Genomic DNA, 16,419 nt, shown 5'->3' on the forward strand with positions numbered 1-16,419 from the left:
CATATATCGCTGTAAATTCTGGCGGCTACTGGGACCTGAGGTAGTTGGTTCACTATGACATGTGGCTGTGTCAGAACGGCCACGTCCTCTCCCAGCACCGGAGGGTCCACTAACACCACCACGACCATGTCCGCGTCCGAGTCCCTTACTAGATGTTTTCCTCATTGTTACCGTTCACCACAATAAGAAAAAAATTATTTGGCCCAATGTATTGAATTCAAATTCAGGCCTTTTTTTACAGGCACCTAACACTACCTGGCGATCTATTTAGGTACCGTATTACACTAATACAGGCACAGCAGTAACCACAGGTATACGTTTATGGACAGAATTAGTCTTGGGAATGCACAGTAGCGTGTGAAGTTATTGAGAATGACCCTATGTGCACCTTCAATCTAATATACCCTTTTATGGATAGATTTAAAGTAAGCCTGATACAGCAGAAACCACTGATTTAGAGAATTGCTAAGTTGGAAATTGCATTTCAACCCAGAACTAAAACTGTGCTTTAACGGACACCAAATAACTTGACCAGCCACAGCAATAATGAAAGATTTAGCTGAATATAAATTGTAGGCCTAGTATTCAGGCCCTGGATGACAGGTATACGTTTGCGGACAGAATTAGACTTGGGAATGCACGGTAGCGTGTGAAGTTATTGAAGTGAACTCCAGTGTCAGTGTACAGAAAGGTCTTAGTGTCTCGATTCTTTGTAAATTCACTGCTGCCGATACAAATACATTCTGTAATTCCTTTGGATACTGGAGAGAGCTCTATTCAGAATCTATCGTAGCCACCAATGATGAATCCAGTGCTGGGCAAAAAACAAACTTCAAACTGACGGGAAATCCAGATTCTGGAGACTGCACCCTGACCATAACTGATGCCAGGACAGAAGATGAGGGGGTGTATTATTTACGATTTCAAGAAAGCAAAGACGGTAAAGTGAAATATAATTATTACAAAGAAGTGACCACCACTATTAAAGTCACTGGTAAGTGTGAGCGAATGTGTGATATCACCAGATATCGCTGTGATGTAGAGGTGCAAGGGGCTAAACATGCCATAAAGAAGTAATACCTCATAAAGCCTTACTGTGCCTCGCTGAGACAAATAAGATCAGGTTTGGGAGATAAGGAGAGAACCAGAAATGTAGAACTAACCTTATTTGTGAAGTACTCACTCCAAGTGTATCTGTTAATGATTCACCAAATATATAAACACACACATAAATTATAAATTCAATCTTTATTATTTTAAATATATATATAAATGCATAATTGTGGACCGATTACATTAATAGCAGTGATTACAAGACAATACTGCAACAACACGAACGGTTCCCCACTTACATCATTCCTGCTGGCGACAGTACAATATTTGCAGGATCTATGCACAATACCAATAATACTGTTGTACCGTCACTAATGACCGGTGGATTCCGGATTACCATTAGTTAACTGTGCTGGTCAAATTCAATTAATTATCAACCTTTTATATTGTTAGAGCTGAACTTATAATCCATTGCTTGGAGTTACCTAGGCGTACTACCATGTATATTATCATAGGACAGCTCAATACATAATGACACGACATGACCTATGTGTTCTAATATCAACAGTGAATTCACATTATCCAATCACAGGTATCAGAAAGATGTAATAAATATACAGTATATGCATGCGCTGTATAAAGCACAAAACATAACATAAAAACCCCCTCTTGTCATGTATTGCTATAAATGTAAACCTCTATTAAAGTCTCCCAAAAGAGGATGCTTGCATATCCATAATCTTATTATAACATCCATAAATACTTAAATGGCAAAAAAGGGCACATAAGCCATGGTTCAAAAGAAGTGTAACACTTACATAGCACAGAATACTATATACCAGGAGTAAGGGGAGTTTCGCCGGCCGACGCTGTGGAGTCACGTGGCAGATACACGTGATCGGCAGTTTGATAGGATTGAGCAAAATCACGCGAGATGTGGGTGTCCATGTTCCTGGATGAGGACGGAGCAAACACTAATTCAGCCATGAGGTTACAGGTGCGCTTTTCTAATTGTCCATATAGATTGATGCAAGCGTTTCCATGAGGTGAGTGGGAACATTTCTCCAAGTGGTGAAGACGGCCGCACGAGGGCCATCTACTGTCTGGAACCATCTACTGTCTGGTCCATTTTTGTAAGCTTCCCTTGCCATCAATCCCCAAAGGTTCTCAATTGGATTTAGATCAGGGGAACACACAGGATGGGCCAAAAGAGTGATGTTATTCTCCTGGAAGAAGTCCCTTGTCCTGCGGGCATTGTGTACTGTAGCGATGTCCTGTTGAAAAACCCAGTCGTTACCACACAGACGAGGGCCCTCAGTCATGAGGAATGCTCTCTGCAACATCTGGACATAGCCAGCGGCCGTTTGACGCCCCTGCACTTCCTGAAGCTCCATTGTTCCACTGAAGGAAAAAGCACCCCAGACCATTATGCGCCCCCTCCACTGTGGCGCGTAGAAAACATCTCAGGCGGGATCTGCTTGTCATGCCAGTAACGTTGGAAACCATCAGGACCATCAAGGTTAAATTTTTTCTCAACAGAGAATAAAACTTTCTTCCACCTTTCAATGTCCCATGTTTGGTGATCTCTTGCAAAGTCCATATGAGCAGTTCTGTGGCGTTCAAGGAGACGAGGTCTTTGAAGACGTTTTTTGTTTTTGAAGCCCTTCAGTCTCAGATGCCGTCTGATGGTTATGGGGCTGCAGTCAGCACCAGTGAGGGCCTTAATTTGGGTCGAGGATCATACAGTGTCTTGACGGACAGCCAATTGGATCCTCCGGCTCAGAGCTGATGAATTTATTTTGGGTCTTCCACTTGACTTTTTTGTTCCATAACCCTCAGGATCATTTAAGAAATTCCAAATGACTGTCTTACTGCGTCCCACCTCAGCAGAGATGGCGCGCTGTGAGAGACCCTGCTTATGCAGTTCAACAACCCGACCACGTTCAAAAAGGGAGAGTTTTTTTGCCTTTGCCATCACAACGTGTGACTACCTGACAGAAGATGACAATGAATCCACATCTTTGCACAGATTTGGCCTTTTAAAGGCATGTGGTCCTAAAATTTGGATCAGCTGAAAAACAGCCGGTTTCAGTTTATTTGTTGTTTTCATTAAATTGAATGCTCAAAAAATGTTTTGTCTCCCTCCTATTTCTTCTTGTTGCATGTTGAAGCTCTACTTGGAACCTTGTTAAGATCCAGCCATGCTAAATATAATTGTTTGCCATTTTTTAAGTGGTCTTAAACTTATGATCAGGATTGTATTACAGGTGGTACAGAGAAAGGAGAGGAGGAGTCAGTTCAGAAGGCCACCAGGTCAGGTGCTATATGATGGAGTAGACTGCTTCTGGCTACAAGTGGAGTTCTAAAGGATATAGGAAAACTCCAGATTGCTGCTTTACCCTGATTGACAAGCCTCAGTAAACTTGGCCCTTACCAGGTCAAGAGGTTGTCTCTTGGGACTTGATGTGTCAGGGTGACCCTGCTGGGTCAATCTCCAGGGATGGTAGTTTTCAGGTAGACCACAGTAAAGCCACGATTCTGGTCAGCTGTACAACTGAGGCCATAGCTTCACTCAGCACACAGAGCTCCAATCTGCAGGCAGCAGGAAACCAGAAATTACACTCCTTAAAATGGTCAAGAGGTTTCCTCTGAAAGCACCCGTGGCATTGTAATTAAGGCTACTTTCACACTAGCGGCACGGACCTCTGGCAGGCTGTTCCATCGGGTGAACAGCCTGTCGGATCCGTCCTGCCTCTAGTGAACATGTGCCCCCGGAGTGCCGCTCCGTGCCCATTGACTATAATGGGGGCAGGTGCAGAGTTCCGGCGGAGGCACGGAAGCCCACGACGAGAGGCTGCCGGAATAAATGTCGAACATGTCGTTGTTTTATTCCGGCAGCCTCTTGCCGTGCGCTGCCATGCCTCTGCCAGAACTCCGCCCCGCCCCATTATAGTCAATGGGGATGGAGCGGCAGTCTGGGGGCACACAGCCCGCTGGAGGTCCGTGCCGCTAGTGTGAAAGTAGCCTAAGCGGTGATACCTGCTTGACTGAACATAGTTACATAGTATGTAAGGCCGAAAAAAGACATCCAGTTTGGCCTGTTATCCTGCAAGTTGATCCAGAAGACAGCAGTTCACATCCCTTCAAAGCTTCTGTTAGGGTAGGTGCACATGGAGGATTTTGTTGACGACACAATCCTCTGCGTGTCCCACATCAGAAATCGCTGCACTGTGCCATAGCTTCTTCTCTTAGTTCTCAACGTTTAGCTCCATTGAATGGAGCCAAATCACGAATGGGCTCCCGATCCGGCTTAGCTTGGGGACCACACAGTAACCGCACTAAGAATAGACCTGTCCTGTATATTCTTGGTGTTTTCTTAAAAATGATGCGGTAAAAACCTTGGGCCCTTAAACTGCGGCAATACCTCCTATTCAGACCAATTGGAGGCGGTTTTAGAGCAGATTTGGCCTGGTTTTCGGCACCAAGTTCATGCTGAAACCTGTTACCAAAATCTTTCATCTAAAGCTACGCTTACTCTGGGGAGGTAAAGCATTCATAGTGTTGAGCAAATCGAAGTTAACAGAGTGGACTTTAATCAGAATTTCAGGAAAAATGTGATTCGCTGCAAAGCCAAATTTCATCATGCTTCGTGGTAACATACTTGCCTCATTAATTTGGACATGAAGAGACTTTCACAGACATCTTGATTGCAGAAACCGCATGAAATTTTGCTCAGGGTGACGTATGATGTCACCACGCCTGGCCTGCGGGATGACATCATCACGTCACCAGGTGAGATTTTGCCCGGTGTCTTCAATTAAAAAGGCCGCAATGCCAGCAAATGAATAAGGGGAGTATTTTTTTCACCCCTGATTAACCCCTGAAAGGCCTAAATTGTAGCCTCAGATGCCGCAATCAGCGATGAACGCGGCATATAGTGTTCAATGGGGGGGGGGGCAGCGCAATTGCCGTTCCCCAATTATTGCATCTGCTACATACAAACAGGGGTGCACCTAGTCTTTCTGCTGCCTGAGGTGAAAACTGAAACAGCGCCACCCCCAATGCCAATTTATTAACCTAACCTCTTTGCCACAATGAAAGCGCTCATTGCCCATGGCCCTTCCGCTGCCCCCCTCTTGCCCCTATCTGGTGCTGCCTGAGGTGATTGCCTCACCTGGCCTCATTGGTGGTGCGCCCCTGCATACAACGAAATGCGCTTTGTGACAAATTACTTTGTGATTAATCAAATTTCTAAGTGAAATTCGGTGAAGCAACCAAATCACATTTTTCATAACTTCACTCATCTCTAGTTATCATCACCCAGGGGCAAAAAGAAATAAGACTTCTGTCCAAGAGGGCAGCCACGTTACACCACGTTATACCCCTTGGTATGAATGTTCCAATACATATAGACATGTACTATAGTTAGTGAGATTAGGCTGAGCTTTAATAAGGAAAGAAATAGATAAGAATTACAAATGAGAGAAGCTCAAGATTTCTGTGGATTATTTGATGCATGTAATATCTGATATGTAATAATCCCACTCTTTAACCTTCTGCAGGTCTCACACCTCAGGTCGTACATATTCCATACTATTCTATCACAGTGGCTTCCAGTGTCAAGGTACAGGAGGGTCTCTGTGTCACGATTCCTTGTAATTTCACTGCTGACTATAGAAATACATTCAGTGATTCATTTGGTTACTGGATGCGGATGCCTGTACAACTAAAATATGTCGTAGCCACTAATGATAAATCCAGTGACGCGCAAAAGACAAACTTCAATCTGATGGGCAACCCAGATTCCGGAGACTGCACCCTGACCATAACTGATGCCAGGAGAGAAGATGAGGGGGTGTATTATTTCAGATTTCAGGAAAGTAAAGACAGTGCAGTGAAATATAATTATTACAAAGTGACCACCGCTATTAAAGTTACTGGTAAGTGTGAGCGAATGTGTGATATCACCAGATATCGCTGTGATGTAGAGGTGACTACACCCTGACCATAACTGATGCCAGGAGAGAAGATGAGGGGGTATATTACTAAAGATTTCTGGAAGACGAAAACAGTTAAGGGAAATATTGTTATCATGGAGAAATGTCCACCTCTGTTACCGTGACTGGTGAGCGAATGTGATGTCATCAGATACCGCTGTGATGTAGATGTGCACGAGGCTACAACTTATACAATAAGGAACACCTCCTGAAGCTCTACATGCTTCTATACTCCCTTCTACTGAGACAGCCACCATCATCATGAGCAGCTTGAATACGCCATATGTCATTCGGCCCCATTACCATGATTCTCCTCGGCCGCTCACTCTTGAATCTCCTTATACCTTTGGCATCTGCCACGTCCACATGACCACCTTTTCTAGCTCTCTTTCTATTGGCCTCCCTCAGTCCTGGAACCCCCCCTTCCTTCTATAAATATGGTATATCTAATGTTATTGTCATATTATTATAACATAATGTCATTTATTTACAGTATAGCCGCTTGATAGTTGTTTTTTTTTTTAAATCACAGTTGAACAGAGTCCAGTAGAATTTATGTTAGTTCAGTCAAATTTCATAAATGGATTTTCATGAACTTTTTAGAAAAAAATATAGCAACTGGATAGAGTTCAATATAATAATGGCTGGTCCTATGATACAAATTTACATGGGAGATACTCCCACCAGTAATGATCACATCATTTCTACCACTGCTCCCACCACCCGAGCTTGTCCTAGGTCTGGCACCAACAGGGTCCACTGCTGCAATATGTAGCAACTGAGATTAGGCAAACTAGTCTGCGTTAAACTGAATTTTTCTAATATCATTTTCAACAATTTTTTCCCCCAGAAAAATGCACAATTGGACACAGTCTGCGGCAAAAATATATGCTGCCAGTGATCCTAGAAAAAAAAAAATCTTTTTTGTATAAGGGTATAACTGTAAAAAAAATTTAATAGATCCAGCACTTTGGAATTTAAAATAAATGTAATTTTTAATTACAGGAATAAAAAACTCCATTGTGTCCCTGTGGGGGGTGGCACGTTTCACGCAGGGCTTGATGAAGAGCAATCTGCATGAAATCTGTCCCCCGAGGACACCTTGAGAATTTATTTTTTATTTATTTAAATAATACATTTTATTTTAAATTCCAAGGTGCTGGATCTATTGAAAATTTGTTACTAAAGTCTCTCATGACCCTAGATCTGGGAGATTCATCCGTGCTGCCTTTTTCTTCATATTACGGCAGTGTCTGGATTACACAAATTTAGGGTGAGCTATGCAAAAAAATATATTTTGGTTTTCCTTATAACTGTAAAAGCTTTGCCACAGGTTTTTGAAAACAAAAAGGCACAATTGAGCAATGTCTGCAGCAAAATATCTGCTGCCAGTGACGCTGGGAATACACTTATTTGTACACTTAATAGATGTAGAAAATTTGCAACAGGTTTTTGGAAATCAAAGGTGCAAAGGCACAATAAAGGCAGTAAAATATACAGTATGCCGCCTGTAATGGGGGAAAGTACAATTATTACCTGTAGAAGTGTTGCAACAGGTTTTTGAGTGAAAACAGACTAGCTTTATTTATGTCCCAAAAACTGGACCAAATTGCACCAAATTGCATATTGGTAAGTCAAGTGCTTCCAAAGGTTTTAGTCTGAGTTTCAGCTCTCTGGGACCTTCCATTTTTTCAGCATTTTGGGGACACTGCGGATATCACTGTTATGGGTGCACTGTGGATGTGTCACCGCCAGACATCTGAGAAGCTCTGACAGACGTTCTTCAGAACCTCCTGCTTGAGGTTCTTTTGTTTTGCTTTCGTTTTGTCATCTCGTTTCCCTCTCTCAGCTGTCATCTAGTTGCACTGATTGCATCCCTTTAAATCCCCTCCCATACTGCATCACTTTGCGGTTTATACAACTTCCTGGAGTGTGTACATGCTGGATGCTACAACTGATACTTCTACAGATAAGTCTGTTAATTAATTTGTGTTTTCCTGTTTGCTTCATCCTAGGTGACCCTGACTCCCTCCGTATTAAGTGTAGGGAGCCGGTGGTAGTGTCCCCTCACTATTATAGGGTGTTCAGGTGTCATACAGTCAAGGCATGAGGGCATGCAATTTTCTATCATAGATATCTTTGCATGGGCTGAGAAGACAGGGAGAGTTTCAGGGCCTAAATAGGGGTCACTCTTTTGTTCCTTAGTTTCGGATCAAGCCAGTCGGATGCTTATTTGTAACTTCTTGTTTTCTGTTACACCATCCGTGACAGGATGTCACTGTTATGGGGACACTGTTGAGGTCACTGTTATGGGGCAGTGTGGATGTCACTGTTAGGGGGACACTGTGGATGTCACTGTTATGGGGCAGTGTGGATCTCACTGTTAGGGGGACACTGTGGATGTCACTGTTATGGGGGCACTGTGGATGTCACTGTTATGGGGGCACTGTGGATGTCACTGTTATGGGAGCACTGTGTATATCACTGTTATAGGGGCACTGTGGAGGTTACTGTTATGGGGGTATTATGGATGCCACTGTAATGGGGGTATTATGGATGTCACTTATGGGGTCTCTGTATATGTCACTGTTATGGGGCACTGTGGATGTCATTGTTTGGGGGTCTCGGTGGATGTTACTGTTATGGGGGCACTGTGGATGTCACTATTATGGGGGCACTGTGGAGGTCACTGGTATGGGGAGCACTGTGGATTTCACTATTATGTTGGCTCTGTAGATGTCACTATTATGGTGACACTATGCATGTCACTATTATGGGACCTCTGTGGATGTCACTTTTATGGGTACACTGTGGATGCCATTGTTTGGGGGCTCTGTGGATGTCATTGTTATGAAGGCACTGTGGAGGTCACTGTTATGGGGGCCTCTGTGAAGTCACTATTATGGATGTCACTGTGATGGGCTGCTGTGGAGGTCACTGTTATAGGGTGCTGTGGAGGTCACTGTTATGGGTGCACTGTGGAAGTCACTTTTATAGGGTGCTGTGGGGATCACTGTTACTGGGTAATTCTGTATTTATAAATATATATTATTACGTTAATCAGGCTACCTTCCAAAGTATATCTTCCTAATCCCATCTTCACTTACAATTTCACCCATGCATCTTTTATACTTTGGAACTTTTTCTCCAACACTTAAAATTTTCCCCACAATCCTAACAATTAGAAGCCACATAGAAACATAGAATGTGTCGGCAGATAAGAACCATTTGGCCCATCTAGTCTGCCCAATATATCTGAATACTATGGATAGCCCCTGGCCCTATCTTATATGAAGGATGGCATTATGCCTATCCCATGCATGCTTAAACTCCTTCACTGTATTTGCAGCTACCACTTCTGCAGGAAGGCTATTCCATGCATCCACTACTCTCTCAGTAAAGTAATACTTCCTGATATTACTGTTAAACCTTTGCCCCTCTAATTTAAAACTAGGTCCTCTTGTAGCAGTTTTTCTTCTTTTAAATATTCTCTCCTCTTTTACCTTGTTGATTCCCTTTATGTATTTAAGTATTTGATGTAAGCAGATTGTCCCCTCATGCAGATCTGACAGAAGAACCCGTCATCTCGGATGTTGGATCACTGATTGCTGGTGTAAATAAGACAGTGACCTGCGCTCCCTTAAGAAACTGCCCAGGGAATTCCTTAGCTTTCCAATGGAAGAAGAGTAATGTGGCTGGAATCTGGAAGAATTCATCTACAATTACATTTACCCCATCTATAGAGGATGACCAGGAAACAATCACATGTGAGATGACAAGCTCCAGCGGGAAGACAACTCAAAAACACATTTATCTTAATTTTGACTGTAAGTACATATTGGTTTTACAGATATTCTTCCATCTTCAATTTTTGCCTCTTAAGCTTCCTCAAGTTCTTTGCACCAAGCAATGGCTACTATTCTTTCAATTCATATCATTTGTCAATATCATGTTGAAAAAACTGATCTTTTCTCACTTCCAAAGAGGTTGTCCAACTGAAATTTTTTTAATAAAATTAATTAAACATATAAAGAATAAAAGTCATAATAACTTTACCGATCTGTCACTTCTCCTGCTCAACACTTTTCCATTCCCCCTCTGGTCTCTGCTTCCTAGTCTTTCTCACAAGAAATGTGACCATTAATCCAATTACTGGGCACAACAGTGACCAACTTCATCCAGGGACTTGCTTAATGGTCAAATTATTATGTTAGGTAGGACCAGGAATTACAGACCTGTGGTGGAAACAGAAAGAATCCAGATGATAGTAGCTGGGGATCAATGAGGTGACTGTGACTTCTATCATCTTTTTCTCCCATACTAAGCATCTCTTAAACATATTAACCAGCGAGACAATCCCTTGAATACAGAAGGAGGGAGAAGCAAATTTCTTGAAATCTGCTTTGGGTACAATTCTAAGAAATTGCTAAAGAAATTCAATTCAGGTCCAAATAGATTTGGTAAATAGTTATTTGATGCTCTGACGCTTCCTAAGACTATTTTATTTTAAATAAAATAATATTATTTAATGTAACAATTAGTGATTAGAGTTGAGCGAACACCTGGATGTTCGGGTATGAGAAGTTCGGCCGAACTTCCCGGAAATGTTCAGGTTCGGGATCGGAACTCGACCCGAACTTCGCCCCGAACCTGAACCCCATTAAAGTCAATGGGGACCAGAACTTTATGGCACTAAAAGGGCTGTAAAACAGCCCAGGAAAGGGCTAAAAGGCTGCAAAAGGCAGCACAATGTAGGCAAATCCCCTGCAAACAAATGTGGATAGGGAAATGAATTAAAATAAAAATAAAATAAATTAAAATTAACCAATATCAATTGGAGAGAGGTCCCATAGCAGAGAATCAGGCTTCATGTCACCCACCACTGGAACAGGCCACTGTCAGATATTTAGGCCCCGGCACCCAGACAGAGGAGAGAGGTCCCATAGCAGAGAATCAGGCTTCATGTCATAGCAGAGAATTAGGCTTCACGTCACCCAACACTGGAACAGGCCATTGTCAGATATTTTTAGGCCCCGGCACCCAGACAGAGGAGAGAGGTCCCATATCAGAGATTCAGGCTTCATGTCATAGCAGAGAATCAGGCTTCACGTCACCCAACACTGGAACAGGCCACTGTCAGATATTTTTAGGCCCCGGCACCCAGACAGAGGAGAGAGGTCCCATAGCAGAGAATCAGGTTTCATGTCATAGCAGAGAATCATGCTTTATGTCACCCAACACTGGAACAGGCCACTGTCAGATATTTTTAGGCCCCTGCACCCATACAGAGGAGAGAGGTCCCATATCAGAGATTCAGGCTTCATGTCATAGCAGAGAATCAGGCTTCACGTCACCCAACACTGGAACAGGCCACTGTCAGATATTTTTAGGCCCCGGCACCCAGACAGAGGAGAGAGGTCCCATAGCAGAGAATCAGGCTTCATGTCACCCAACACTGGAACAGGCCACTATCAGATATTTTTAGGCCCGGCACCCAGACAGAGGAGAGGTTCATTCAACTTTGGGTTGCCCCGCCATATAATGGTAAAATGAAAATAAAAAAAGGATTGAATGAAGTGCACTGGAGTACAATAATATATGGTTAAGGGGAGGTAGTTATAAATGTCTATTCTGCACAAGGGATGGACAGGTCCTGTGGGATCCATGCCTGGTTCATTTTTATGAACGTCAGCTTGTCCACATTGACTGTAGACAGGCGGCTGCGTTTGTCTGTAATGACGCCCCCTGCCGTGCTGAATACACGTTCAGACAAAACGCTGGCCGCCGGGCAGGCCAGCACCTCCAAGGCATAAAAGGCTAGCTCTGGCCACGTGGATAATTTGGAGACCCAGAAGTTGAATGGGACCGAACCATCAGTCAGTAGGTGGAGGGGTGTGCACACGTACTGTTCCACCGTGTCAGTGAAATGTTGCCTCCTGCTAACACGTTGCGTATCAGGTGGTGGTGCAGTTAGCTGTGGCGTGTTGACAAAACTTTTCCACATCTCTGCCATGCTAACCCTGCCCTCAGAGGGGCTGGCCGTGACACAGCTGCATTGGTGAACTTATGCTCCTCCTCTGTCTTCGCCTTGGGCTTCCACTTGTTCCCCTGTGACATTTGGGAATGCTCTCAGTAGCGCGTCTACCAACGTGCGCTTGTACTCGTGCATCTTCCTATCACGCTCCAGTGTAGGAAGTAAGGTGGGCACATTGTCTTTGTACCGGGGATCCAGCAGGGTGGCAACCCAGTAGTCCGCACACGTTAAAATGTGGGCAACTCTGCTGTCGTTGCGCAGGCACTGCAGCATGTAGTCGCTTATGTGTGCCAGGCTGCCCAGAGGTATGGACAAGCTGTCCAATGTGGGAGGCGTTTCCCCCCAGCCACGCACCAGTGATGGGCCCGAGCTGCGTTAGGTGCCACCCCGCTGTGAACATGCTTCACCCTCATCCTCCTCCTCCACCTCCTCCTCTTCATCGTCCTCCTCGTCCTCCAGTAGTAGGCCCTGTCTGGCCACATTTGTACCTGGCCTCTGCTGTTACAAAAAACCTCCCTCTGAGTCACTTCGAAGAGATTGCCTGAAAGTGCTAAAAATGACCCCTCTTCCTCCTCCTCCTCCTGGGCCACCTCCTCTTCCATCATCGCCCTAAGTGTTTTCTCAAGGAGACATAGAAGTGGTATTGTAAGGCTGATAACGGCGTCATCGCCACTGGCCATGTTGGTGGAGTACTCGAAACAGTGCAACAGGGCACACAGGTCTTGCATGGAGGCCCAGTCATTGGTGGGGAAGTGGTGCTGTTCCGCAGTGCGACTGACCCGTGCGTGCTGCAGCTTAAACTCCACTATGGCCTGCTGCTGCTCGCACAGTCTGTTCAGCATGTGCAAGGTGGAGTTCCACCTGGTGGGTACGTCGCATATGAGGCAGTGAGCGGGAAGGCCGAAGTTACGCTGTAGTGCAGACAGGCGAGCAGCGGCAGGATGTGAACGCCGGAAGCGCGCACAGACGGCCCGCACTTTATGCAGTAGCTCTGACATGTCGGGGTAGTTGTGAATGAACTTCTGCACCACTAAATTCAGCACATGAGCCAGGGAAGGGATGTGCGTCAAACCGGCTAGTCCCAGAGCTGCGACGAGATATAGCCCACTATCGCACACCACCAGGCCGGGCTTGAGGCTCACCGGAAGCAACCACTCGTCGGTCTGTTGTTCAATACCCCGCCACAACTCCTGCGCGGTGTGGGGCCTGTTCCCCAAACATATGAGTTTCAGAATAGCTTGCTGACGTTTACCCCGGGCTGTGCTGAAGTTGGTGGTGAAGGTGTGTGGCTGACTGGATGAGCAGGTGGAAGAAGAGGAGGAGGAAGCCGAGTAGGAGGGGGAGGCTACAGGAGGCAAAGAATGTTGCCCTGCGATCCTTGGAAGGACGTGCACCAAACAGCTCTCCGCCTGGGGCCCAGCCGCCACTACATTTGCCCAGTGTGCAGTTAGGGAGATATAGCATCCCTGGCCGTGCTTACTGGTCCACGTATCTGAGGTTAGGTGGACCTTGCCACAGATGGCGTTGCGCAGTGCACACTTGATTTTATCGGATACTTGGTTGTGCAGGGAAGGCACGGCTCTCTTGGAGAAGTAGTGGCGGCTGGGAACAACATACTGTGGGACAGCAAGCGACATGAGCTGTTTGAAGCTGTCTGTGTCCACCAGCCTGAGTGACAGCATTTCATAGGCCAGTAGTTTAGAAATGCTGGCCTTCAGGGCCAGGGATCGAGGGTGGCTAGGTGGGAATTTACGCTTTCTCTCAAATGTTTGTGAGATGGAGAGCTGAATGCTGCCGTGTGACATGGTGGAGATGCTTGGTGACGGAGGTGGTGGTGTTGGTGGTACATACTCTGTTTGCTGGGTGGCAGGTGCCAACATTCCTCCAGAGGCGGAGGAAGAGGCCAAGGCAGCAGCAGAAGAGGTAGCAGGGGGAGCCTGAGTGAGTTCCTTGTTTTTAAAGTGTTTACTCCACTGCAGGTGATGCTTTGCATGCAGGTGCCTGGTCATGCAGGTTGTGCTCAGGTTCAGAACGTTAATGCCTCACTTCAGGCTCTGATGGCACAACGTGCACTCGGGTCTTGTCGTCAGCACATTGTTTGATGAACTGCCACGCCAGGGAACTCCTTGAAGCTGCCTTTGGGGTGCTCGGTCCCAGATGGCGGTGGCCAGTAGCAGGTGGACTCTCTTGGCGGCGGGTGTTTTGCTTTTGCCCACTGCTCCCTCTTTTGCTATGCTGTTGGCTCGGTTTCACCACTGCCTCTTCCTCCGAACTCTGAAAGTCAGTGGCATCTGGGGTCTAGGACCTCATCGTCCCCTGCATCGTCTTCCACCCAGTCTTCCTCCCTGACCTCCTGTTCAGTCGGCACACTGCAGAAAGACGCAGCAGTTGGCACCTGTGTTTCATCATCAGAGACATGCTGAGGTGGTATTCCCATGTCCTCATCATCCTGAAACATAAGTGGTTGTGTGTCAGTGCATTCTATGTCTTCCACCGCTGGGGAAGATCTAGGTGGATGCCCTTGGGAAACCCTGCCAGCAGAGTCTTCAAACAGCATAAGAGACTGCTACATAAGTTGAGGCTCAGACAAGTTTGTGCCATGTGCCCAGCTTGGACATCTAGTAGTTGTAAGGCACTGAGGGATGATTTAAGACGCTGACACGGTCTGCTATGTATTCGTTCACCATCTTCAAAAACGTTTCCCTCCTTGTACCACTGGGCCGCGCTTCAGGATGAGGTTGCTGGCGGGGTGTCATGAAAGTGTCCCATGCCTTGGAGAGTGTTGCCCTGCCTTCGTTGGAACTGCCGTGTGTTCCCCTTGTCTCCCTTTCTCGGTTGCCTAAGGAAGTACAGACTCTGACGCCATCATTGTCAGATGTAAAATTTTGAAGCGATCTCTCAACAAGTACCTTCTGGTATAGCACTGTTTTACTCATCCTCTCCACCACAGGAATGAGAGATGAGAAGTTCTCTTTGTAGTGGGGATCGAGAAGGGTGAACACCCAGTAATCTGTGTTTTTTAAAATTGCATATAACGCAAGGATCGCTGGAAAGGCAGCAAAACATGAAGTCAGCCATATGTGCCAGAGTACCAACAGTCAAGACGTCGATGTCGACATCAGAATGACTCTCCATCTCCTCCTCCTCTTCTGCCCATCCAGGCTGAACAGATGGAATTAAAGTTCCATGGGTACTACCCTCTGTAGCATAGGCAACTGTCTCCAGCTCCTCCTCCTCCTCCTCTTCATGGTCCAATTCACGCTGAGAAGACGAACTGTGGGTGGTCTGGCTATCACCCTGTGTAATGTCCTCCCCCATTTCCTCGCCTGCCACATTCAGAGCGTCATCCTTAATTGTGAGCAGCGAGCGTTTGAGTAGACACAGCAGTGGGATAGTTTCACTGATATTAGCGTTATGGCCACTAACCATCTGTGTGGATTCATCAAAGTTTTTTTTAAAACCTCACAGAGGTCTGACATCAATGCCCACTCCTCGCTTGTGAATAGTGGCAGTTGACTCGAAAGGCGACGACCATGTTGCAGCTGGTATTCCACAACTGCGCTCTGCTACTCACAAAGCCTGACCAACATGTGGAACGTACAGTTAGAAACTGTTTTCTGATGTCATTTATATTTATATTTTTCCCTATATCTGGGTCTGACAACAACACAAAGTATTGAAATATAATTCACAGATAACACCGTTGACAGCAAAAATGTAGATAGATTATGGGAAATAAATAATGTTTTCTGTATTATAATGTTTTCCCTATATCTGGGCCTGACAACCACACAAGGTGTTGAAGCGCAGATCACACAATTCACAGATTACACAGTTAACAGCAAAAATGTGGATAATGGAAAAAAAATTACAGAAGGTATTGCTGCACAGATGTCACAAGTCACTGCAGACACCTTCTATATAGCAAAAGAATCGCTATTTCACAAAGTATAAAAAAATAATTTGAGTACAACTTTGCTCAATTAAATTGCTGCCACCACACACAATAGTCCTTAAAAGGACTTTTAGGTCTTTGAAATGTAATTCACTGGAATATATTGTGATCACAATCTCCCTACACTATCTGTCCCTTCCTAAGTGCAGCTCTCCCTGACTCGCAATGAGCCGAACCTGCATAATCGGGTGCTATATAGCACCCGATGATGCATTCCGGCCAGCCAATTACTGTAATGCCAGCAGCCAACATGGCTACTGGCATTACAGTGAGGGCAGTACTTACCTTCACGTGTATTGGCTGCTTAGCAGCTGGAAAAAATGTGTGGGAAGGAGACTCGAAGGAGATATGCTGCTCGAGCACATGTGGTACTCGGCCGA

At 45.3% G+C, this 16,419-nt stretch overlaps 1 protein-coding gene across 1 annotated transcript in view; it reads left to right on the forward strand.

Annotated features, from left to right (window-relative positions):
* Window positions 1-667: 667 nt before the first annotated feature.
* Window positions 668-16,419, forward strand: part of LOC122923372 (sialic acid-binding Ig-like lectin 7) — a 54,761-nt gene continuing 39,009 nt past the window's right edge. Inside the window, exons 1-3 of the mRNA XM_044274162.1 lie at window positions 668-994; window positions 5,616-5,993; window positions 9,614-9,877. Of these exons, the coding sequence (XP_044130097.1) occupies window positions 5,762-5,993; window positions 9,614-9,877 (496 nt within the window). The 5' untranslated portion in view covers window positions 668-994; window positions 5,616-5,761. The remainder of the gene's footprint in view (window positions 995-5,615; window positions 5,994-9,613; window positions 9,878-16,419) is intronic.

This window comes from Bufo gargarizans, unplaced genomic scaffold (genome assembly GCF_014858855.1).
Source record: "Bufo gargarizans isolate SCDJY-AF-19 unplaced genomic scaffold, ASM1485885v1 original_scaffold_1526_pilon, whole genome shotgun sequence".
In the NCBI taxonomy this organism is placed as follows: Eukaryota; Metazoa; Chordata; class Amphibia; order Anura; family Bufonidae; genus Bufo; species Bufo gargarizans.